This window comes from Salmo salar, chromosome 02, assembly GCF_965601325.2.
Source record: "Salmo salar chromosome 02, fSalSal1, whole genome shotgun sequence".
NCBI classification, from domain to species: domain Eukaryota; kingdom Metazoa; phylum Chordata; class Actinopteri; order Salmoniformes; family Salmonidae; genus Salmo; species Salmo salar.
In genome coordinates this window covers 82,930,594-82,956,278 of record NC_138292.1, presented here as the reverse complement: position 1 = coordinate 82,956,278, position 25,685 = coordinate 82,930,594, and the positions used below count along the sequence as shown (strand labels likewise).

General features: G+C 41.2%; 2 protein-coding genes across 3 annotated transcripts; both read left to right on the top strand.

Moving 5' to 3' along the window:
- The first annotated feature begins 2,326 nt into the window (after nt 1-2,326).
- Nucleotides 2,327-4,913, top strand: LOC106564014 (uncharacterized). Its single transcript, XM_014129979.3, has 2 exons — nt 2,327-2,992; nt 3,752-4,913. Exons 1-2 carry the CDS (start codon nt 2,560-2,562, stop codon nt 4,378-4,380), a joined length of 1,062 nt encoding a protein of 353 aa, XP_013985454.2. The 5' UTR covers nt 2,327-2,559; the 3' UTR covers nt 4,381-4,913.
- Nucleotides 4,914-9,648: 4,735 nt separating this feature from the next.
- Nucleotides 9,649-16,120, top strand: LOC145864009 (uncharacterized). 2 transcript variants are annotated; one of them, XM_082968815.1, is made up of 4 exons: nt 9,649-10,499; nt 10,923-11,020; nt 11,156-11,337; nt 15,054-16,120. In XM_082968815.1, exons 1-4 carry the CDS (start codon nt 10,280-10,282, stop codon nt 15,157-15,159), a joined length of 606 nt encoding a protein of 201 aa, XP_082824941.1. In that variant the 5' UTR covers nt 9,649-10,279; the 3' UTR covers nt 15,160-16,120. The 2 variants fall into 2 exon arrangements, with proteins under 2 accessions (XP_082824941.1, XP_082824938.1); XM_082968812.1 differs by having other exon boundaries at nt 9,662-10,499; nt 11,156-11,333; nt 15,051-16,117.
- The last annotated feature ends 9,565 nt before the right edge of the window (nt 16,121-25,685 follow it).

The window sequence follows — 25,685 nt, the reverse complement described above, 5'->3', positions numbered from 1 at the left end:
GTAAAAAAACGAATCTCAATTAAATGGAATGTTTCCAATTATTGGGGAGGGGAGAGCTTAAGGAAGGAAGGAGAGTTTGATGCTTAGAGCTGTGTGGAGGGAGGGAACAAGGGATGCAATGCTCAAAGCTGGGTGAAAGGAGGCAGGGTGGGAAGGAGGGATGAAAGTGGAAAGAGGGAGGGACAGGGTGCTCAGAGCTCTCCACGGTCATTGATGACGACTTTAGCGGAGCATTTGCCACTGCTGGAACCCTTCTCCATGTTAGCGACAAAGCTGAGCCCCTCCACGATCATAACAAGTGAGACAATAATACTTTTAAACTGGATATGTATCTTATTCTGCGTTCATAACAAGTGGGGAAAATACTACTTTTAAACTGGGAGCAACGAGTTGTGTGTTCACCTACTGTTACATACGCCTCTAGGAAGAGGGAACGCAACACCCTGCTACAACTCAACTCCCCGTGGAGTGAAAGAGGTATGGGACTGTAGGTGCGAGTAAGGATGACAAAGGCAGAGAATTTACCGTTTACTGGGAATTCATTTATTCCTTCACAAAAGGTAATATTTGGGGAAAAGGGGCTGAACGGAATCAAATAAAGTAAATGGCAAAGCCCTCTCCTACCTTACCTGCCTACCCACTACTTACCTAACTTAGCACCACCTGGTGCGCTATCCAAAATACAGGGGGTGGTCCGCCCAGGTCTTAGCTAGTGTGCATAGACAGTAAATACTACGGGTAATGTATGCCCACAGGCCTCTTGCCTAAGCACACCCTACGTGCCTTCCCTTTCCCCCCTGGGAACAAAAACAATGTCAATTATCAAAACACTGCGTCCTACTTACACACACAGGACATACTAATAAGCTCTCTCTGCAACAACCAACATAGGACATACCAATCAGCTCTCTCTGCAACAACCAACATAGGACATACCAATCAGCTCTCTCTGCAACAACCAACATAGGACATACCAATCAGCTCTCTCAACAACAACCACCACAGTACACACTCATCATCTCCCTTCTGCGCAACAGAACACTGGCTTATATAGTTGGAGAAAGAGTTGGTAAATTAAGACAGCTGTTTCTGACGAGAGCGCGGGGTCAGCTCCAATCATCAATGGGGCCGACCAATCAGCTGCTTGGGGGAATTTCAGGAATCCATCCTCACATACAAACAAAACCACAACACAGGAACTGAGGTACTTAATACATACCTTGAACCCGAGATCGAAGTTTGGCTAATGGCAAACAAGCTCCGTTAACCATAAACTAAAAGTACAGCTTTCATACTCACCAATAAATTATAGTGTTGAAAATCCATATTATTAAGAGAGTTTTTCATAAATAATTGTTTGTTGTTGCATTTAACTGCCGAAAATGCTTCAAAAATCAATTGGTACATGTCATTAATTTATAAGTGCAAAAATGTATGTAGCTACTGCAGATTTCCCCTTTAAGGGAATAGTATGGTCACATCTAGATGTGAAAAGAGAAAACAATGAACAATTCCTATTCGCACAATTTATTCATAATGTACATAATCATATTCAGGTCTAAGTCTGCGTAGATGAATGTATTGGCAATAAAAAAATAGAAAACATTTGTTTAGAGTGAAATGTTATGACATTAGGCAGGTGTCCATTGACCCAGGTTTATTCGACAAAAGCAATGTCTGAAAAAAAGATAAATTCCCAGATGTGTCTAATAGAAACGGCAGCTATAGGAAATATGCTCTGAAGATCGACAACATGTTTCGACGGGGGGGAGATTTTTCCTGATGATAATTTGAATAAATGATGAATGCTGAATAATTGTTTAAGTGTCCTGACTTTTGCCTTGCTTTTCTGATTGGCTGGATGCCAAGTCTTCAGATCTACTGGAGTGTAAGTTCCACCCTGGCAACAGACCGTGACTATACATTGGAGCGTGCTAATTATTACAATGTGGCCAATATTAGTCAAGTCTTGCATTCTATCCATGTAGGCTTTTGGGACATGAAACAAGACAGTATTTATTAATAATATTCATATTAATATCTAGGTCTGCGTAGAGGAAAGTAATGGCTGTAAGAAGTAATATGGTAATTTTGTAATTATTTGTTATCACATTGTTTGCCAGAATATACTGTAATGAAACAGCAGGCAGGGAGCAGGTCTCGAACCCTCGACCTTCAAGCCCGAAGTCCGACGCGCTATCGACAGTGCCGCAAAACCATGGTCAAGCGTCAGAGTCGATTTCCGCGCTTATAAACCCAGGGTCGTTACAATACATTGTAGTCAATTTTCTCCTAAACTGCGTCAGCAGATGGCGATGGTGGCGCTTCTTATGTGACGTATAATCTTGTGGACGGGACGTTTCTTCAACAACAGCAACAACACGGCTACTGATTCAGCCACCTCGGTAACTCGCTAGCCAACACAAAACCGAAACATTTTACTGTTTTAACCTCAGTGTTTTAAACACACTATCTGCATATTTACTAGTTACTCCATTTAATATTGACCTTGTTAGCTAGCTAGCTTGTAAAGATAGCCTACTACTAAGCTAATCGCTAATGCTAGCTAGCAAGCTAACATCCCCGACCATGAGCTCACTAAGCCGATCCCTTCCTGCTAAAGAAGAGGTCTGCTGGACGGAGAAAGAAACTCTCGTGAAAGAGGAGAAGGAAGAAAAGGATGTCACAGTTAAAAAAGAAGTAGAGGGTGAGGCTGTTACAGTGAAAGAAGTTACTGTGACAGAAGAGAGAGAAGATTTCAAAGTGAAAGAGGAGGATGTTACTGTGAAAGAAGAGGAAGACGTTTTCAGAGTGAAAGAAGACGAGGAGGAAGAGAAACAACAGGATGCAGTTTTTGTAGTGAAAGAGGAGGATGAGGCGATGACTGTCACAGTGAAAGAAATAAAACACGTTTTTGGAGTGAAGGAGGAGGGGGAGATTACTGTCACGTTGGAGGAGGAAGAAGATCCGAACGGAGATCTGATTACCACCAGTAAGTACTGTCTTAAAAAAAGGTGCACAAACTCTGCAGTTGTTGAACCGATGCCCCTGAATATCTCTTTCTGTTGAACTGATGTGACTTTAAAGGGTCGTTCTACTGAAGTTATGGGCGATTCCAGCGTTATGGACATTACATTTGCACACAAAATCACAATTTTAATGTCTCACAGAATGGAAAGACAAAATATAAATTCAACTTTTGATGTGTTTGTCTGTATTACCCCTTGGGTGGAGTGTATACCCAGGAAATCGGACTTCTAAATATTGGTATGTTGGAGATATAGAAGCTTAATGGATGTTACATGAAATGGACAAGCTTTTTGGGGAGACTGTGGTAGATTCTGTGGGAAGGTCAACCTGAGCATGCACAATTAAAGTTAGTCATTTCCAAATGAAACCACGTTCATAATTATCCTTAAAAGGATACTTCGGGATTTTGGCAATGAGGTCTTTTATCTACTTCCCCAGAGTCAGATGAACTAGTGTATAACATTTTTATGTCTCTGTGAGCGGTTTGAAGAAAGTTGCTAACTAGCGTTAACAAAATAACTGGAAGTCTATGTATGCTAGCAGATGTTTTTTTTTTGTCAGTTAAGAACAAATTCTTATTTACAATGATGGCCTACCAAAAGGCAAAAGGCCTCCGGCGGGGACGGATTAAAATAAATAAATACAATATAAATCTAGGACAAAACACACATCACAACAAATAATGATCTCTCTGTTAAATTAAACACTCTGTCTTTGGCAGGAGAGAGACCAGACTCTGAAGAACCAGAGACGTCTGAACCAGCAAGACGACACCACTGCTCCCAGTGTGGAAAAAGCTTTACTCAATTACGGACACTGAAGGTGCATGAAAGAATACACACTGGAGAGAGGCCCTACCAATGTTCCCAGTGTGGAAAGAGTTTTACCCAGTTAGCGAGCCTGAAAATACATAATAGAATACACACAGGAGAGAAGCCTTACCAATGCTCCCAGTGTGGAAAGAGATTTTCACAGTTAAGTTACCTGAAATCACATGAGATAATACACACAGAAGATAAGCCTCACAAATGCCCTCAATGTGGTAATACCTTTAAGCGGTTAAATAACCTGAAGGACCATAAAAGAGTACACACCGGGGAAAAGCCTTACCACTGTTTCCATTGTGAAAAGAGTTTCCGCTGGTTAAGGCAACTGAAAGCGCATGAGAGAACACACACTGGAGAGAAGCCCTTCCAATGTTCCCAGTGTGGAAAGAGTTTTACCCAGCTAGGGAGCCTGAAAATACATAATAGAATACACACAGGAGAAAAGCCTTATCAATGCTCCCAGTGTGGAAAGCGTTTTAACCGATTAAGAAACCTAAAATCACATGAGTGGATACACAGATGAAAAGCCCCATCACTGCTCTGTGTGGAAAGAGTTTAACCTCATCAGGCTCCCTGAAGATTCATGAGCAAAGACACACAGGGGAAGCCTTTCCACTGCTCCCAGTGTGGAATTACATTTACCTGGTTAAGGCAACTGAAATCACATGAAAGTATCCACACGAGAGAAACTCTATGAATGCCTTCAGTTTAGAAAGATATTTACCCAGTTTAGGCACCTGAAAGACTGAGGTTACACTCTCCGCAGAGAAGCCTTACCCATGCTCCCAGTGTGGAGAGCGATATTTCACATACTTACAATTCATGATGTATCACACACTTTGCTCCCATACTTGTCTCATATTTTTGACTGAAAATTGATGCTTTGTGGTTTTGTTTATGCTCTTATTTCCATATGAAATCAAATTGGAGAAAACCTACTCAAAAATAAATGTGTATGTTTTATGCTTTAATATCCCAAGATATGAATTGAATATGGAGTGTAGCAGTTTTTATGTAGATTCTATGTACACTCTGGGATTAAAGTCTTTTTTTTTACTCTGTGTTTTTTGTGTGTGTTGTTAATCGAGAGCTATATGTTGTTAATCGAGTGATATATGTTGTTAAGCATGATCTACTGTTTACATATGTGATGGATATGTATCTTAGAGAATGTGGCTTTAAAGCCCCCATTCAGTCTTTGTGTTTATTTGTTAATGTATCTCAAATGTATTTTTAATAATCCATTTTCCTGAGAGAGACAAAGAACTTTGGGACTTGTAGGGACAGCTCAGGACTTTGTTCCATCTTCTATCCCTCTTCTCTGTTTCTGGATCAGGTCTTGTAGGACAGCTCGAGACTTCGTTCCCTCTTCTCTGTTTCTGGATCAGGTCTTGTAGGACAGCTCGGGACTTCGTTCCCTCTTCTCTGTTTCTGGATCAGGACTTGTAGGGACAGCTCGAGACTTCGTTCCGTCTTCAAATCAAATTTTATTAGTCACATGCACCGAATACAACAGATGTAGACCTTACAGTGAATTGCTTACTTATGAGCCACTAACCAACAATGCAGTTGAAAAACTACATGGATAAAAATAAGAGATAAAAGTAACAAGTAATTAAAGAGGAGCAGTAAAATAACAATAGCGTGACCACGCAGTCATGGGTGAACAGGGAGTACAGGAGGGGGCTGATCAAGCATCCTTGTGGGGCCCCAGTGATGAGAATCATTGAAGTTGAGGTGTTGTTTGCTACCTTCACCACCTGAGGGCAGCCCGTCAGCAAGTCCAGGACCCAGTTGCACAGAGCGGGGTTCAGACCCAGGTGTAAAGGTTGTCGTCTGGAATGGAGGACCAAAACGCAGCAGGAATGTGGATGCTCATCTTGTACTTATTTTAAACCAAGAAAACACCAAAATAACAAAAGAAGAACTCACGAACAACAAAACAGTCTTGTAAGGCTCACATACATATAGGACTCCGAATCAGAGGCAACGAGAAAACACCTGCCTCCAATTGAGAGTCCCACCCCGATAAACCAGACATAGAAATACAAAAGACCAGAGACCACATAGAAATACAAACATAGAACATTACCCAAAAACCCAGAAATAATAAATCAAACGCCCTACTAAATAAACCACCACCCCGAACCACATAAAACAAATACCCTCTGCCACGTCCTGACCAAACTACCATAACAAATAACCCTTATACTGGTCAGGACGTGATAGTACCCCCCCCCCCCCCCCAAAGGTGCAGACCCCGGATGCACCTCATAAAAAAAAATATATATAATAAATAAATAAAATAAATCCCCCTAAACTAAAGGGAGGGAAGGGAGGGTGGCTGCCGTCACCGACGGCACTTGTGCTACACCCCCCCTCCCCAACCCACCTATACAGGAGGTGGTTCTGGCTCCGGCCTACTGTCCTCCAGAATGCAGACAGACTTGATTAGTTTCGGGCCGTAGGCAGACTCCCCTTGTTCCGGATCGTAGGCAGACCTCTTCCTTTCCACACTGTAGGCAGACTCATTAAATACATAGTTAATCATTTTTAGTTCCGGATCGTCAACTGACTTACTTAGTTCCGGGTTGCTGATAGACTCCTTTGGTTCCGGGTCATAGGCAGACTCACCCGGTTCTGGGTCGCTGATGGACTCCCTTGGTTCCGGGTCACAGGCAGACCCACCCGGTTCCGGGTCACAGGCAGACCCCTTTGGTTCCGGGTCACAGGCAGACCCCTTCGGTTCCGGGTCACAGGCAGACCCCTTCGGTTCCGGGTCGCACGTAGATTCCCTCAGTCCCGGGTCGCAGGCCGACCCCCTTGGTTCCGGGTCACAGGCAGACCCCTTTGGTTCCGGGTCACAGGCAGATCCCTTTGGTTCCGGGTCACAGGCAGACCCCCTCGGTTCCCGGGTTGCAGGCAGACTCCCTCGGTTCCGGGTAGCAGGCAGACTCCCTCGGTTCCGGGTCGCAGGCAGACTCCCTTGGTTCCGGATCGCAGATAGACTCCCTTGGTTCCGGATCGCAGGCAGACTCCCTTGGTTCCGGATCACAGGTCTCTTCGCAGCTAATTCTGCAGAGAGGTTCGTTGTATCCCCCATATATATTTTGTAGAATAATTTATATTGAAAAATTCTAAGTTTTGAATCTGGCATCATTCACAATTTTCATTAACCAAGTTTGGTCTTTAAAGTAGGGCTGACAGACAAGTTTCTTACTTTTTCCCCCTTCCTCTTCCATTTTTGTGGTAATGCTGCAATTAGTTATTTGTAATTTTGGGTAGAGCAGATATTTCCATATATTTTTATTAGCTGCATGTGTGACAACTCCACCAGTCCTATTGATGATATAATTTACAAAGATTATACATTTATGTATTAAATTTAACTTTTATTTTTTTATCGTTTAGTATATTTGAGATTAACCACCATTTTTTGTATTATTTGTTCTTTTCTGGTGGATTAAACTGAAATTGCAACCAACTTTCTATGGCTTGTTTTAAAAATAACGATATTTTGGAGATTATTTCATTTTCAAATAACCGAAAATGAGAGGTTGTATTCTGAATAAAGAGGAAAAGGCCATTCTTGAACATAGGGTGAGACATTCTTACTAATCTGATAGAGAACCAGTTCGGAATAAAAGTATAACTTTTGTATGACTGAAGCCTTTAGTGAGAGGTCTAATGCTTTAATAATTAATCATTTCTGCCCTCCGAATTCATATTCATTATATAAATAGGCCTATTTAATTTTGTCTTGCTTGCCGTTCCAAATACAAATGAATATTTTTTTTCGTGTAATTTTAAAAGGGACTGGGAGACAAGTCAGGATCGAGGCAAAGATGAACAGAGCAAAGTACAGAGAGATTCTTGATGAAAACCTGCTCCAGAGCGCTCAGAACCTCGGACTGGGATGAAGGTTCACCTTCCAACAGGACAATGACCCTAAGCACACAGCCAAGACAATGCAAAAAAAAAAACGTGGCTTTGGGACAACGCTCGGAACGTCCTTGAGTGGGCCAGCCAGAGCTCGGACTTGAACCGGATCGAACATCTCTGGAGAGAGATCTGGTGCAGGTTTTCATCAAGGATCTCTCTGTACCTTGCTCCATTCATCTTTCCCTCGATCCTGACTAGTCTCCCAGTCCTTGCCACTGAAAAACATCCCAACAGCATGTTGCTGCCACCACCATGCTTCACCATAGGGATGATGCCAGGTTTCTTCGAGATGTGACGCTTGGCATTCAGGCCAAAGAGTTTAATCTTGGTTTCATCAGACCAGAGAATCTTGTTTCTCATGGTCTGAAAGTCCTTTAGGTGCCTTTTGGCAAACTCCAAGCGGGCTTTCTTGTGTCTTTTACGGAGAAGTGGCTTCCGTCTGGCCACTCTACCATAAAGGCCTAATTGGTGGAGTGCTGCAGCGATGGTTGTCCTTCTGGAGGGTTCTCCCATTTCCACAGAGGAACTCTTCAGCTCTGTCAGAGTGACCATCGGGTTCTTGGTCACCTCCCTGACCAAGGCCCTTCTCCCCCTATTGTTCAGTTTAGCTGGGCGGCCAGCTCTAGGTAGAGTCTTGGTGGTTCCAATCTTCTTCCATTTAAGAATGATGGAGGCCACTGTGTTCTTTGGGACCTTCAATGTGGCAGAAATGCTTTGGTCCACTTCCCCAGATCTGTGCCGTAACACAATCCTGTCTCAAAAGGAATATATCACATCAAATATAGGCTACTTAAAGTGCAAGTTAGATCACACATTCCGCCGATTGTTGTTGAAAAACGTTTCTTAAACGGAACAAAACGGGGATAAACATACCTGAATTTGTCCAATAGAAACTCTCGTTTGCAACTGACTAATGATTACACTCTAGGTCAGCTAGATGCAGGCAAGAGTGTGCAAGGTGGTATTGAATGTGTCACTGTCTGTCACCTCAAATTTTTCTCTCGACCTGTGTGCACCTACGTTGTAAACTTTAATTCATAGGCTAAGTTGTAGCAATCTCATGATGGGTATAGAGGAAATGTTAGTATCATGTAGTAGCCTAAACCTATCGCTGTTACATTGAACAGGGTGAATGAAATATGAATGACAGTCATCTAAAATGCTGTAATAGAAATAAGGCCATGCTCATGAAAAAACAAATCGTCCTGCCTCATTTTAAATGGCACTGACCGCCACTGTTTGGGTGGTGGACCATTCTTGGAACACATGGGAAACTGTTGAGCTGGAAAAACCCTGCAACTTTGCAGTTCTTGACACAAACTGGTGCACCTGGCACCTACTACCATACCCTGTTCAAAGACACTTAAATATTTTGTCTTACCCATTCACCCTCTGAATGGCACACATACACAATCCATGTCTCATTTGTCTCAAGGCTTAAATATCCTTATTTAACCTGTCTCCTCCCCTTCATCTACACTGATTGAAGTGGATTTAACTAGTGACATCAATAGGGATCATAGCTTTCACCTGGATTCACCTAGTCAGTTTATGTCATGGAAGGAGCAGGTGTTCTTAATGTTTTGTATACTCAGTGTATAGCACTACAGATAATCAAGTGCTATTTGAATGTGATGCATTTGCTCTATTGTTTACAGCGGGGTTGGGAAATTCCAGTCCCCGAGGGCCTGATTGGTGTCACAGTTTTGCCCCATCCCCAGCTAACACACCTGACTCCAATAATCACCTAATCCGGATCTTCAGTTTAGAATGCAGTTTGATTAATCAGCTGTGTTTGATAGGGATGGAGAAAAAGTGTGACACCAATCAGGCCCCCGAGGACTGGAGTTGCCCACCCCTGGTTTACAGGATGATTTGTATCTTAGCTTTAAGGGAATAGTACCGTCACATCTAGATAACAACGAATGTAAAAAATGAACAGAGCAAATGTGTATTAAAACACAACCTATTCATATAAGTATTTATTCAGCATTACATATTCATATGAATCTTCTACGTCTGTGTACGGGACGGTATTCTTTGTAAGACGTAAGAGAAAATATATCAGTTTATTGTTAAATTATTATGACGTTCTTTCCAATACAAAAAGTGTAGTAACTATTGTTTCCAAACTGCGTTACCCACTCCAGTCATCAGATGACGATGTGCGTCTTTCATGTGATGCTTCTTGTGTGACGTATAATGGACTGGACGGGACGCATCTTCAGGAACAACAACGCGGCTACTCTTTCAACCACCTCGGTAGCTTGCTAGCCAACATAAAACTGAAAGATTGACGCTTTAGACCATGTTAATGTACATTAGCTAATCCCACTGTTGGAAACGCAGTTCATTTTACGTATCAACTGGTTAACTTTAACCTAATTTGCTTGTTCAATTTGCAAACTTGTTAAAGATTTATACTGAGGTTAGCACTAGGCTAGTCGCTAATGCTAACTAGCTAGCTAACATCCCTTATCATGAGTTCACTCAACAACTCGTCCTCTGCTAAAGAAGAGGTCTACTGTATGGAGGAAGAAGCTCTGGGGCTGAACATTGTCGTGGAAGAAGAAGAGGATGTTATAGAGGAAACAGAGGAAGAACCTTTTCGAGAGGAAGAGGATGCTATCTCAAAAAAGGTGAAGAAGGAAGACGTCTTGGGAGTGAAAGAGGGGGAGACAGAATATCAGATTACCACCAGTGAGTACTGTCTTAAAAACAGGGGCACAAACTATGCAGTTGTTGAACTAATGTGGGGTTTTAAAGGGGCATTCTACTGAAGTTCTACACTTGAATATGTTGTTCAGTACTGTAGGAATTGTTAAAGTTTCAATCTGCCATTGGTACATATATTTTGGGGACTTTTAAGATAGATTTATTGAATTCTCCATGTGGTCTACATTAAAGTGCACCTCATCTAATACAACAGGCATTTAAAATTCAGTATTGAAGCATAATTTATACTTATATCAAAGGGATGCAAAAGGAACCCATTTCTTGGAACTACCCTTTCACATTTGCATTTTAGGCCCTGTTTAGAGATATTAATGCCTCTTGTAAGACCCTATGATTGTAATAGACGGTCGTAAGTTTACCATCTGTTTGATGTTCTCATTCACACAGGAGAGAGACATGACTATTGTGGATCCTCTGGGGAGCCTCAACAACATCCTGATGCTGACGAGGCAGAGAAGAGTCTCTCCAGATCAGAACACCAGATGGTACAGCTTGGTCTGGTCTAGCATACAGCTTGCTCTATCGGGGTCTGGGCTGGGTTTCTGTAAAGCACTTTATGTCAACAGTGACATCAGCATCTATAATGATATGTCTCTGTATCCCCTCTTTATGGTTACCAGGACAACGCTAGCCCTTCCGCCCTCCCGGAGTCCCTGTGTCGTGTCTCTCCCGGTAGCGCCTTACTGCTGGGTATGAAGAGGTTGTCTGTGCAGCTGGTGGACTGCAGGAAAACAACGGGGCTGAGTGGAACTGTGAGAGGAGGAGCAGAGAAGAAAGGATCAGATTTAACTTATCAAAGTAAGTTTTGTAGTTTAGTTTGAACAAATAAAGTAGATCTGCCCACTGGTATCTGTTACCAGAACAACCAGCAGAGTTCTGTTAGTTGACATGAAGATAGACTGGTGGATATGGATGTTAATAATATCATAACACTGAAAAAGGATTCTGCCAATGAAAAGAGAGAAACCAATAGACCATATAAAACCTTGATGAAAGTTAGCTTTAGAGAGAAAGTTTCAAGATGATCTGATGTAAGGTGCATGTTTTACAAAAACCTTTCCTGAGAACGTTATGGATGTTACATTGCCTGTCCCAGTCAACCCCCCCCCTATCTTTACAAGACTCTAGAACAGGCAAGCAAAACTCCTGACAGCAGTGGCGGACTGGCCGTCGGGAGCACCGGGACGTTTCCCGGTGGCCTGAGTGTTGTTTTGGCCTGCCATGAATGGTCAACTTGACCAGCGATAATATAGCAAGCAGGAATGAGTTGATGGAGAATCTCTCACGCTCTTGTTGAAGTGTCCACGTGCCAAAAATGACATCAGGTCTCTCTAATTTTTCCCAGCTCTGTATTAATGTAGCCTAGTGATACACTAATGATAAGAGTATTTTCTTTGTAAAGGTGGAGAAGGAAGCAGCAGCAGCACTAGAGCTTCAGGTGCTCCTGCAGAACTGGAGATGGTGGTCAGTTCAGACTCAGAGCAGGAACCTTCAGATACACGTTTAAGTTTAGGTTATTTACAATGTTAATCTCATTCTGCAGAGCAACCAGATGTGCAGAGAGAGAGAGAGAGAGGTTCAGTGCCCAGTACAGGGAAAATAGAAAGGGACAGCAAAAGCACTGAAAACCCATTTTTATTATTTTGCCCAAAACAGCAAATAAAGTAATTGAAGTCATCAGAATGTCGATTCCGCAGACAATTGCTGTTGAAGTGAGAAAGGCAGGGATGTTCTCAGTACAAATGGACACTACACAGGATTTAACATCCAAAGACCAGTGTGCAGTAGTTCTGCGATATGTCACTGATGTTGTCCACGAGAGACTCATTGTGGTCATTGACTGAGTCATCGACTGGACAGTACTTTGTGGACCTTGTGAAACAGACCCTTGAGAAGATGGACAGACAGTTGAAGTCGGAAACTTAAACTTAAAAAAAAAGCGAATATTGAATGATCCCCAATGATCCATCGCGTTTCCCAAAAACGTTTTCAACATACAGTTGAAGTCGGAAGTTTACATACACTTAGGTTGGAGTCATTAAAACTCGTTTGACAACCACTACACAAATTTCGTGTTAACAAACTATAGTTTTGGCAAGTGGGTTAGGACATCTACTTTGTGCATGACACAAGTAATTTTTCCAACAATTGTTTACAGTCAGATTATTTCACTTATAATTCACTGTATCACAATTCCAGTGGGTCAGAAGTTTACTTACACTAAGTTGACTGTGCCTTTAAACAGTTTGGAACATTTCAGAAAATGATGTCATGGCTTTAGAAGCTTCTGATAGGCTAATTGACATCATTTGAGTCAATTGGAGGTGTACCTGTGGATGTATTTCAAGGCCTACTTTCAAACTCAGTGCCTCTTTGCTTGACATCATGGGAAAATCAAAAGAAATCAGCCAAGACCTCAGAATACCTTTTCCAAACGCCTGAAGGAACCACGTTCATCTGTACAAGCAATAGTACGCAAGTATAAACACCATGGGACCACGCAGCTGCCATACCGCTCAGGAAGGAGACGCGTTCTGTCTCCTAGAGATGAACGTACTTTGGTGTGCGAAAAGTGCAAATCCCAGAACAACAGCAAAGGACCTTGTGAAGATGCTGGAGGAAACGGGTACAAAAGTATCTATATCCACAGTAAAACAAGTCCTATATCGACATAACCTGAAAGGCCGCTCAGCAAGGAAGAAGCCACTGTTCCAAAACCGCCATAAAAAAGCCAGACTACAGTTTGCAACTGCACATGGGGACAAAGATTGTACTTTTTTGAGAAATGTCCTCTGGTCTGATAAAACAAAAATAGAACTGTTTGGCCATAATGACCATCGTTATTTTTGGAGGAAAAAGGGGGAGGCTTGCAAGCTGAAGAACACCATCCCAATCGTGAAGCATGGGGGTGGCAGCAACATGTTGTGGGGTTGCTTTGCTGCAGGAGGGACTGGTACACTTCACTTAATAGATGGCATCATGAGGCAGGAAAATTATGTGGATATATTGAAGATGTATCTCAAGATCTCAAGACATCAGTCAGGAAGTTAAAAGCTTGGTCACAAATGGGTCTTCCAAATGGATAATGACCCCAGCATACTTCCAAAGTTGTGGCAAAATGGCTTAAGGACAACAAAGTCAAGGTATTGGAGTGGCCATTACACAGCCCTGACCTCAATCCTATAGAAAATTTGTGGGAAGAACTGAAAAAGCGTGTGCGAGCAAGGAGGCCTACAGTTACCAGCTCTGTCAGGAGGAATGGGCCAAAATCCACCCAACTTATTGTGGGAAGGTTGTGGAAGGCTACCCAAAACGTTTGACCCAAGTTAAACAATTTGAAGGCAATACTAATTGAGTGTAAGTAAACTTCTTACTCATTGGGAATGTGATGAAAGAAATAAAAGCTGAAATCATTCTCTCTTCTGACATTTCACATTCTTAAAATAAAGTGGTGATCCTAACTGACCTAAGACAGGGAATTTTTACTAGGATTAAATGTCAGGAATTGTGAAACTGAGTTTCAATGTATTTGGCTAAGGTGCATGTGAACTTCTGACTTCAGCTGTATATACAGAACAAAAATATAAACACAACATGCAACTATTTCAACCATTTACTGTTCATATAAGGAAATCACTCAATGTAAATAAATGAATTAGGCCCTAATCTATGTACTTCACATGACTGGGCAGGGGCGCAGCCATAGGTGGGCCTGGGAGGGCATAAGCCCACCAACTGGGGAGCCAGGCCCAGCCAATGAGAATTTGTTTTTTCCCACAAAAGGGCTTTATTACAGAGCTAAATACTCCTCAGGTTCATCATCTGTCTGGGTGGCTTGTCTCAGACAATGTGGAGGTCCTGGGCTGGCGTCATTAATACGTGGTCTGCGGTTGTGAGGCCAGTTGGATGTACTGCCAAATTCTCTAAAACGACATTGGAGGTGGCATATGCTAGAGAAATTAACATTACATTCTCTGGCAACAGCTCCAGTGGATATTCCTGCAGTCAGCATACCAATTGCACGCTCCCTCAAAACTTGAGACATCTGTGGTGTTGTGTTGTGTGACAAAACTGCACATTTTAGAGTGGCCTTTTATTCTCCCCAGCACAAGGTGCACCTGTGTAATGATCATGCTGTTTAATCAGCTTCTTGATATGCCACACCTGGAGGATGGATTATCTTGTAAAAGGAGAAATGTTCACTAACAGGGATGTAAACAAATTTGTGCACCAAATTTGAGAGAATGAAGCTTTTGTGCGTAAGTGAAGAATTCTGTGATCTTTATATTTCAGCTAATGAAACATGGGTCCAACACTTTACATGTTGTATTTATAGTTTTTGTAACATCTTCCCAAATTGACAATGGGGAGATCTTACTGTGCTTTGTGTCTGTCTCTTCTTTACCTATTTTAGGTTTAAGGAAGTGTGTAGGTCGTGTTCTGTATCATACAGCTAGTTTTATCATGTAGAGGTTTCATTCAGGTCTCTCTTTAAATAAACACTGTCTTTGGCAGGAGAAAAAACAAACCCGGAGGAACCAGGGACATCCAAACCAGCAAGACAACACCTCTGCTCCCAGATTGGAAGGAGTTTTACCAAGTTAGGAAGTCTGAAAAGACATGAGAGGAAACACACAGCAGAGAAGCTATACCATTGTGCCCAGTGTGGAAAGAGTTTTAACCACTTAGGAAACATGAAATCTCACGAGCGAATACACACTGGGGAGAAGCCATACCTTTGCGCCCAGTGTGGAAAGAGTTTTAGCCGCTTAGGACAACTGAAATGTCATGAGCGAATACACACGGGGGAGAAGCCATACCATTGCGCCTGGTGTGGAAAGAGTTTTAAGGAGTCAGGAATGCTGACAACTCATGAGCGAATACACACAGGGGAGAAGCCTTTCAAATGCTCAGACTGTGGGAAGACATATTACTCATCACAGTCGCTTAAAAGTCATGTGAGAATCCATGAATAATTATTCTAGTGTGTAAATTGATATTTCGCATCACATTGACTTCGCATCATCGGAGAACATACACAGTGCTCCCGTTGTCTTATATTGTTGACTGAGAATGTGTTTACTTGTTTATACCATATGAAATTTAATTGTAGAAAGTATACTCAAAAATGTGTGTTTTCATTAGAAAATATGAATTGAATATGGAGTATGTCAGTTTGAATATAAAGTAGATCAGATTCCATGTGTTTAAATGGTCCTTTTTTAAACTCTGACTGTGTGTCTGTTTATCTGGGTGTCATTCCTCCAGCACTACAGATAATATTTGTATGTGATGCATTTGTTCCATTGTTTACATTTGCATTGTTGGCCCACTGATGATTTAATTATTTTTTTTAAATTGTTCAGACTCTGTAATGGAAAATGTTAATTGTATGTGTCCACATAACTGAGTATGTGACTAACCTTGTGAAACTGTCATATTATAATCTCCTGTTCCTGGGAGTATCATCCTGTGTTGCAAACCAGCTGCACCTGCGTCCTTGTATAAATAAAGTCCCTCCCAGGAACAGGAAACTATAAAGATATGTGCTCATCACCCAATGCTTCAGGAATTCAGACTGTACACTGTGCTGTGTAACTCTGTTATTCTCTCTGAGCTCAGAAATAAAGAATCTTGGTTTGACTTGGACTCCAGCAGATCCTTATTTTATAATATCCACCACAACTCTCCCACGGATTGCTGTTTCTTCATTGTCTCAATGAAGAGTTCCACTTTCCTGGGGGCATTTACAAGCTTCCCACTGGTTAAATAAACGTTGTTTCCACGTCATTTCAACAAAATAAATCCATGTGATGGTGTTAGATCAATGTAGAACACTGATTGGATTTGTAAAAATCCATCAACATCAGGTATTTTTTATACATTTTTCACAGAACTTGCAACCTACATCCAATGTATTGATTTCATGTTGAATTGACTTTAGTTGACATGTAAATAGAAACTAGATGTTGAACTGACGACTGTGCCCAGTGGGCTGGTTTCAATAAGCGGCAAGTGTTGGATCAATATCCACCTGCTGTTAAATTCACATGTGCCGAATGAAAAATACAAGTTAAAATGGTTTCCATCACATTTTCAACTCTACTGATCTTTTTTTTTTTTTAAATGTTGAGTTATATAGCAAACGTGCTCTTGTCCCATGCACTGTAGCCAGTAGCTCACATATACAGTGATGGTAGGCCACATACATGATGAGATTATTATGGATAAGAGAGATATTTAATTTGTCAAACAAAATAATAAACCATGTAAAACAAACAAAAAAATCGTCTGTCGTCATTTATAAAATTGTACAGACATATCCTGTTTCCATCAGCCTGGTCATTACTTTTGAAATGGTTGGATCAATATCCACCTTCATTATATGGATGAAGCCTGGTTTGGAATGTCTGAGTAGTTCTATCTGATGTCATAATACACTCCTCTGATAATCAAGTGATATTTGGAATGTCTGAGTAGTTCTTGCTTGCTTCATAGTTTACTCCTCTGATAATCAAGTGATATTGTTTACATTTAGGTTGGTGACCCACTCTGATGATTTATATTTTACAGCGTGGGGCTTTAAAGGAATAGTATGGTGACATCAAATAAATAGGATTATTAATCATAAACTCCTACAGCAACAATACACTGCAGCTTTGATGTCAAGAAGAGAATGGGCTGATGGGTGGTGGTGCTACTCTATAGGTAAGGCTGTCCAATATGAATGTTCAATACACACAATAGGTTGATCAGTAGCCAGTTAGCTAGCTGCTACATCTTTAGCCGCACAGCTATTTAACACAGTTAGCTAACACACCTAGCTATCAACAAAGTCAAAATGCCCTCCAGGCCTCGTGGTGGCAGCAGTGCACTACAACCACTGTTTAACCGGAGCTTCCTGAGGGGAAAATAATTAGGCTGTATACAGATTGATTAACCACGTTTCCATCCAAAGTTATGTCAGTAAAGTCATACCGTATAAAAAACCTCACGACAACTGTGATGGAAACAGGAAGTTGTGATCGGTGGTGGTGTACACTCTATAGGTAAGGCTGTACAGTCCAATATGAATGTTCAATACACACAGTCAAAGTCCTGCAATAAAAGCTAAGACACTAATATTTGTGTAAACTATACATAGTTGTGTTCTGTGGTTGTCACTGAGTTGGCTGATATCCCATTTCATGGGGCCAGTCCATTGTTAAGGCTGTACAGTGTTCTGTGGATGTCCCTGAGTTGGCTGATGTCCCATTTCATGGGGTCACTCCATAGTTAAGGCTGTACAGTGTTCTGTGGATGTCACTGAGTTGGCTGATATCCCATTTCACTCCATAGTTAAGGCTGTACAGAGCATATAGAAAGGCTTTTTTTCACATTTTGATGCCTTGAGAACAAATAAGAAACACGCACCGTCTCACTGCTCTTTAATAAGCTTTACGTATCGACCTCAAGGCCTTCATCATAGTATCACTGCTCTTTAATAAGCTTTACGTATCGACCTCAAGGCCTTCATCATAGTATCACTGCTCTTTAATTTAGCTTTACGTATCGACCTCAAGGCCTTCATCATAGTATCACTGCTCTTTAATAAGCTTTACGTATCGACCTCAAGGCCTTCATCATAGTATCACTGCTCTTTAATAAGCTTTACGTATCGACCTCAAGGCCTTCATCATAGTATCACTGCTCTTTAATTTAGCTTTACGTATCGACCTCAAGGCCTTCATCATAGTATCACTGCTCTTTAATTTAGCTTTACGTATCGACCTCAAGGCCTTCATCATAGTATCACTGCTCTTTAATAAGCTTTACGTATCGACCTCAAGGCCTTCATCATAGTATCACTGCTCTTTAATAAGCTTTAAGTATCGACCTCAAGGCCTTCATCATAGTATCACTGCTCTTTAATAATCTTTAAGTATCGACCTCAGGGCCTTCATCATAGTATCACTGCTCTTTAATTTAGCTTTACCACCTGGCCCGTCGGGAAGTCCAGGACCCAGTTGCACAGGGCGGGTTCAAGACCCAGGGTCTAGAGCTTAATGACAAGTTTGGAGGGTACTATGGTGTTAAATGCTGAGCTGTAGTCGATGAACAGCATTCTTACATAGGTATTCCTCTTGTCCAGATGTGTTAGGGCAGTGTGCATTGTGATTGTGTCATCTGTGGACCTATTGGGCGGTAAGCAAATTGGAGTGGGTCTAGGGTGTCAGGTAGGGTGGAGGTGATATGGTCCTTGACTAGTCTCTCAAAGCACTTCATGATGAGGGAAGTGAGTGCTACGGGGCGATAGTCATTTAGCTCAGTTACCTTAGCTTTCTTGGGAACATCAATGATGTCGCCCTCTTGCTGCTGGCGTCTCTCTGATCCACCTCTACTCAGATGACACCATTCTGTATACATCTGGCCCTTCTTTGGACACTGTGTTAACAAACCTCCAAACGAGCTTCAATGCCATACAACACTCCTTCTGTGGCCTCCAACTGCTTTTAAATGCTAGTAAAACTAAATGCATGCTCTTCAACCGATTGCTGCCCTTCACCCGCCCACCCGACTAGCATCACTACTCTGGACGGTTCTGACTTAGAATATGTGAACAACTACAAATACCTAGGTGTAGCGTGGTTCGTTCTGCGTTGTGTACTTTTAATTAGGACACTGCCACAACTGGAGGTCTGCTGGTTGAATTATTTTTATTTGCCCTGCACACGAAGAGACAACACACAATACTTTAGCCCTTGGCGCAGTCACAGCTCTCAGGCACCTTGCTAGCCGAAGGTCAGACAAAAGAGAGCGTGCCAAAAATAAATAACAGGTGCTGCATGCACACATTCAGTGCACAACAACACACCATACAATACAAGTAAAATGATATAGAACATAATTCGGACAAAATAAAAGACATACCTGCACACGAAGAGACAACACACAATACGTTAGCCCTTGGCGCAGTCACAGCTCTCAGGCACCTGCGCAAGCACATGGACAGTCACTCATACACTGTCCCAAGTACTCACAAGTTACAATAGGTACCCTAGTTAGCGAGCTCAGTGAAACTTGTTAACATAAATCTTTATATTGTCCACATTGTAACAAACTTATGGTTGCATAACAGCACATTGTGTAACATTACCACGGTTTTATACTGAACAATTTCGGAGCCAAGGACAACATAACTTGCTAGCCGAAGGTCAGACAAAAGAGAACAATAAGGGGGTACGGAAATACAAATAACCCGCAATGGGCCAAACCCAAATATACCAAACTTTTACAATCACGTGTATGTACAAGATTGATATGAAAAAGTGTTTGTACACCAAAAAATAACATTACCTATGCAGCTGTAATTAAAAAAAAAAAAACACTGAATTATTATTATTATCAAATTATTAACATCCCCTATTGACCTGGCCTATTTGAATTGGTCCTTGTGTGCAATTTGGTGCATAATCTAGGGTAACAACATCACAATGCTACATTAGCTTTCTTGGGAAAAGGAACAAAGCTGAAGGAAAATACAAATCACTGAGGCTAATTTAACGACGACTTGTAGGCAGTGGGTTCAGTATAACTATGAGAAAAAATGAATACAAATTATACCACCACCCAAAAGGGCACTTTAGAGACAGGAAGGGAAAAGGAGCACGTGCTCTACACAGGTAGAGCCCTATCTGTCCATGTTGCTTTTTGCAAAGTGGGAAGTGCTTCATGTGGCAACAACAACACTTACCTAAATAGCCCATATGCCACTGGGTGAGAGAAGTTTTCATTGTATTTGGGCAGAATTATATGAAGTCTTATTATGTGTTGTTAGCGATGAGCCTTGGTCAATTTAGCTCGGATACACCACCCTCGTCAATCTGTCACCTAATCCTGCCTAATGGGCAGGCCAGCCCTGGAGTAAAGTATTGGCTGTAAGAAGTAAGAGAAAACATAACATCTGGTTGTTTTTAAATTACTTCTTATGACATTGCTTGCCAGAATGAACATTGTAATTAATGTTATGTTTTCTGCGTTACCCACTCCAGTCAGCAGATGGCGCTATGAGTCTTTCAGGTGATGTTTCTTGAGTGACGTATAATCTAGTGGACGGAACAGGAGGCTTCTTCAACAGCGACAAAAGGCTTCTGGTTTAACCACGCGGTGCTTTGCTAGCGAACATAGAACCGAAACATTGAAGCTCTTTAGACCAATTTTCTGTATATTACTCTTAGTGTTTTGAACATAATTCTGTTTACCTATCGACTGGTTAATTTACACGTATTTGCTTGTTAAATTAGCAAATGTGTTACATTGATACTGCACTAGGCTAATTGTCCGGAGCATAAACTCACTAATCTAGACGGAGAAAGAAACTGGTGAAAGGAGAGGAAGAAGTTTCAAGAATGAAAAAGGAGGCTATCACATTGAAACAAGAGGATGATATTACAGTGAAAGAGGAATATGGGAAAGAGGTTGTCAAAGTGGAAAAAGAGGTAGAAGCTTTCAGAATCAAAAAGGAGGAAGATGCCGTAAAATTTAAAGAAGAGGAAGAACCTTTTGGAGTAAAGGAGGATATCTCAATAAAAGAGGAGACTGAAGTTCCGATTACCACCAGTGAGTACTGTCTTAAAAACAGGGAGACAAACTATGCAGTTGTTGAACCGTGTTTTTTTAAAGGGGCATTATACTGAAGTTCTACACTTAAATATGGCTCAGTTGTTAGAGCATGGTGTTTGCAACGCCAGCATGGTGTGTGCAACGCCAGGGTTGTGGGTTCAATTCCCACGGGGGGCCAGTACAAAAAAAATGCATTAAATGAAATGTATGCATTGACTACTGTAAGTCGCTCTTGATAAGAGCGTATGCTAAATTACTAAAATGTAAATGTTGTTCAGTACTGTAGGAATTGTTTAAGGGGCAATCTGCCATTGGTACATATATTTTTGGGACTTATTGAATTCTCTGTGGTCCATATTAAAGTGCACTTATTCTAGTATAGCCGGGTTTAAAATATAATATACAGTGCATAATTTCTACTTAAATTATCAAACGTACGCAAAATGCCCCCATTTCGTGGGACGGACCTTTAACATTTCCATCACAGAGGTGGGAAAAGTACGCAATTGTCATACTTGAGTAAAAGTAAAGATACCTTAACAGAACTCAAGTAAAAGTGAGTCACCAAGTAAAAGTGAATCACCAGGTAAAATAATACTTGAGTAAAAGTTAAAATATACTGAAGTATCAAAAGTAATAGTATATAAATAATTTCACATTCCTTATATTAAGCAAACCAGATGGTGCCATTTTAAGTGGCTAATTTTAGGCCCTTTTTAGACATATATTCATGCCTCTTGTAAGACCCTATGATTGCAATAGAAGTTCATAAGTTCACCATCTGTTTGATGTTCTTATTCACACAGGAGAGAGACATGACTATTGTGGATCCTCTGGGGAGCCTCAACAACATCCTGATGCTGACGAGGCAGAGAAGAGTCTCTGCAGATCAGAACACCAGATGGTACAGCTTGGTCTGGTCTAGCATACAGCTTGCTCTATCGGGGTCTAGGCTGGGTTTCTGTAAAGCACTTTATGACAACAGTGGCATCAGCATCCATAATGATATGTGTCTGTGTCCCCTCTTTATGGTTACCAGGACAACGCTAGCCCTTCCTCCCTCCCGGAGTCCCCGTGTCGTGCCTCTCCCAGTAGCGCCTTACTGCTGGGTATGAAGAGGTTGTCTGTGCAGCTGGTGGACTGCAGGAAAACAATGGGGCAGAGTGGAACTGTGAGAGGAAGAGAAAAGAAGAAAGGATCAGATTTGACTCAGCAAAGTAAGTGCTGTAGTTTAGTTTGAACAAATAAAATAGATCTGCCCACTGGTATCTGTTACAAACACAACCAGCAGAGTTCTGTTAGTTGATATGAAGATGGACTGGTATCTTTTCCCAGTAGGGCTGTCCCTGACTAATAAAAATCTTGTTTGACTTAGCCACCTGTTCTTTCGACCAATCAATTGGTGCAAATTTTAAACGTGTGTTTTTATATATACACTACCGTTGAAAAGTTTGGGGTCACTTAGAAATTTGCTTGTTTTCGAAAGAAAAGTACAAAAAAAAGTCAATTAAAATAACATCAAATTGCTCAGAAATACAGTGTAAACATTGTTAATGTTGTAAAGGACTGTTGTAGCTGGAAATGGCAGATTTTTTATGTAATATCTCCATAGGCGTACAGAGGCCCAGTATCAGCAACCATCACTCCCGTGTTCCAATGGCACGTTGTGTTACCTAATCCAAGTTTATCATTTTAAAAAGCTAATTAATCATTAGAAAACCCTTTTGCAATTATGTTAGCACGCTGAAAACTGTTATGCTGATTTTAAAGAAGCAATAAAACTGGCCTTCTTTGGATTAGTTGAGTATCTGGAGCATCAGCATTTGTGGGTTCGATTACAGGCTCAAAATGGCCAGAAACAAAGAACGTTCTTCTGAAACTCGTCCGTCTATTCTTGTTCTGAGAAATGAAGGCTATTCCATTCGAGAAACTGAAGATCTCGTACAACGCTGTGCACTACTCCCTTCACAGAACAGTGCAAACTGGCTGTAACCAGAATAGAAAGAGGAGGGGGAGGCCCCAGTGCACAGCTGAGCAAGAGGACAAGTACATTAGAGTGTATAGTTTGCGAAACAGATGCCTCACAACTGGCAGCTTCATTAAATACTACCCGCGAAACACCAGCCTCAATGTCAACAGTGAAGAGGCGACTCCGGGATGCTGGCCTTCTAGGCGGAGTTGCAAAGAAAAAGCTATATCTCAGACTGTCCAATAAAATATTAAGATGGGCAAAATAACACAGACACTGGACAGAGGAACTCTGCCTAGAAGGCCAGCATCTCGGAGTTGCCTCTTCACTGTTGACGTTGAGACTTGTGGTTTGCGGGTACTATTTAACCTCTCTGTGAAATGTGGGATGCTAGAAGCTACAGCTAAAAGGAATCACTAACCTTTGATGATCTTCATCAGATGGCACTCATAGGACTTCATGTTACACAATACATGTATGTTTTGCTCGATAAAGTTCATATTTATATCCAAAAACCCCATTTTACATTGGCGTGTAATGTTCAGAAATGTTTTGCCTCCCAAAACTTCCGGTGAATGAGCACATCAATTTACAGAAATACTCATCATAAACGTTGATAAAATATTCAACAGTTATTCAAAGAATTATAGATACACTTCTCCTTAATGCAACCGCTGTCAGATTTCAAAATAACTTTACGACAAAAGAACACTTTGCAGTAATCTTAGTACTGCGCTTAGACAACAATATCAAGCAATACAGATACCTGCCATTTTGGAGTCAACTAAAATCATAAATAGCATTATAAATATTCACTTACCTTTGATCTTCATCAGAATGCACTCCCAGGAATCCCAGTTCCACAATAAATGTTTGTTTTGTTCGATAAAGACCATCATTTATGTCCAAATACCTCCTTTTTGTTTGCGCGTTCAGTCCACTACTCCAAATGCAGGAAGCGCGCCGAAATGTCACGACGAAAAGTCAAAAAAGTTATATTTACATTCGTAGAAACATGTCAAACGATGTATAGCATCATTCTTTAGGGTCTTTTTTATCATAAATCTTAAATAATATTCCAACCGGACGATTACTTTGTCTTCAAAAAAGAAAAGGAACAGAGCTAACTCATGGGAACACACGCCACTGAACTCATGTCATTCTCTCAGTCATCTGACTCCAGGACCTCTTGTTCTCTCAATATTCACAGTAGAAGCATGAAACAACATTCTAGTGGAAGCCTTAGGAAGTGCAAAATGACCCCACAGACAGTGTAGTTTGGATAGGCAATCACTTGAAAAACTACAAACCACTTCCTGGTTGGATTTCTACAAACCTCAGATTTCCCCACTTCCTGGTTGGATTTTTCTCAGGTTTTTACCTGCCATGTGAGTTCTGTTATACTCACAGACATCATTCAAACAGTTTTAGAAACGTCAGTGTTTTCTATCCAAATTTACTTATAATATGCATATCCTACCTTCTGAGCCTGAGTAGGAAGCAGTTTACTACGGGCACACCTTTCATCCGAACGTGAAAATACTGCCCCCCAGCCCAAAGAAGTAAATGAAGCTGCAAGTTGAGGACCTGTGAGGCGTCTGTTTCTCAAACTAGACATTCTAATGTACTTGTACTCTTGCTCAGTTGTGCACCGGGGCCTCCCACTCCTCTTTTCTATTCTGGTTAGAGCCAGTTTGCGCTGTTCTGTTAAGGGAGTAGTACACAGCGTTGTCTGAGATCTTAAGTTTCTTGGCAATTTCTCGCATGGAATAGCCTTAATTTCTTAGAACAAGAATAGACTGACAAGTTTCAGAAGAAAGTTATTTGTTTCTGGCCATTTTGAGCCTGTAATCGAACCCACAAATGCTGATGCTCCAGATACTCAACTAATCTAACGAAGGCCAGTTTTATTGCTTCTTTAATCAGAACAACAGTTTTCAGCTGTGCTAACATAATTGCAAAAGTGTTTTCTAATAGTCAATTAGCCTTTTTAAAATGATAAACATGGATTAGCTAACACAACGTGCCATTGGAACACAGGAGTGATGGTTGCTGATAATGGGCCTCTGTACGCCTATGTAGATAATCCACAAATAATCAGCCATTTCCAGCTACAATAGTCATTTACATCATTAACAATGTCTACACTGTATTTATGATCAATTTGATGTTATTTTAATGGACCAAAAAAAATGCTTTTCTTTAAAAAACAAGGACATTTCTAAGTGACCCCGAACTCTTGAATGGTAGTGTATATCCTAACACGATCCATGTTGTAAACAGAGTTCTGCATGAATTCCGACTCTTTCAACTTGTAACAAAACAATTTTATGAAATCTAATTTTGTTAGCAATCTAACGTTGTTTAACACGGTCAAGTCCGGTTTCTGTGCAATCCTCAGACACTCTAGAAGGCAACCAAACTTGTTTCAAAATTCTACATTACGTATTGGCTATACAACACCTGAATTAGCCCATGAAGGGTCTTGGTCCAATGACCACCTATCGTTTTGAAACCTAGCTAGATAGCCAATGAGCTGGGCTTTCCAGCAGTATGTGAACGCTGTTTGTAGGACAAAC

Excerpts from the sequence above, each read along its gene's own strand:
- LOC106564014 (XM_014129979.3), top strand. The coding sequence starts at position 2,560 with ATGCTAGCTAGCAAGCTAACATCCCCGACCATGAGCTCACTAAGCCGA. Across the intron at positions 2,993-3,751 it reads CGGAGATCTGATTACCACCA|GAGAGAGACCAGACTCTGAA; the intron begins GTAAGTACTGTC and ends TGTCTTTGGCAG.
- LOC145864009 (XM_082968812.1), top strand. The coding sequence starts at position 10,280 with ATGAGTTCACTCAACAACTCGTCCTCTGCTAAAGAAGAGGTCTACTGT. Across the intron at positions 11,021-11,155 it reads CCAGATCAGAACACCAGATG|GACAACGCTAGCCCTTCCGC; the intron begins GTACAGCTTGGT and ends TATGGTTACCAG. Across the intron at positions 11,334-15,050 it reads ATCAGATTTAACTTATCAAA|GAGAAAAAACAAACCCGGAG; the intron begins GTAAGTTTTGTA and ends TGTCTTTGGCAG.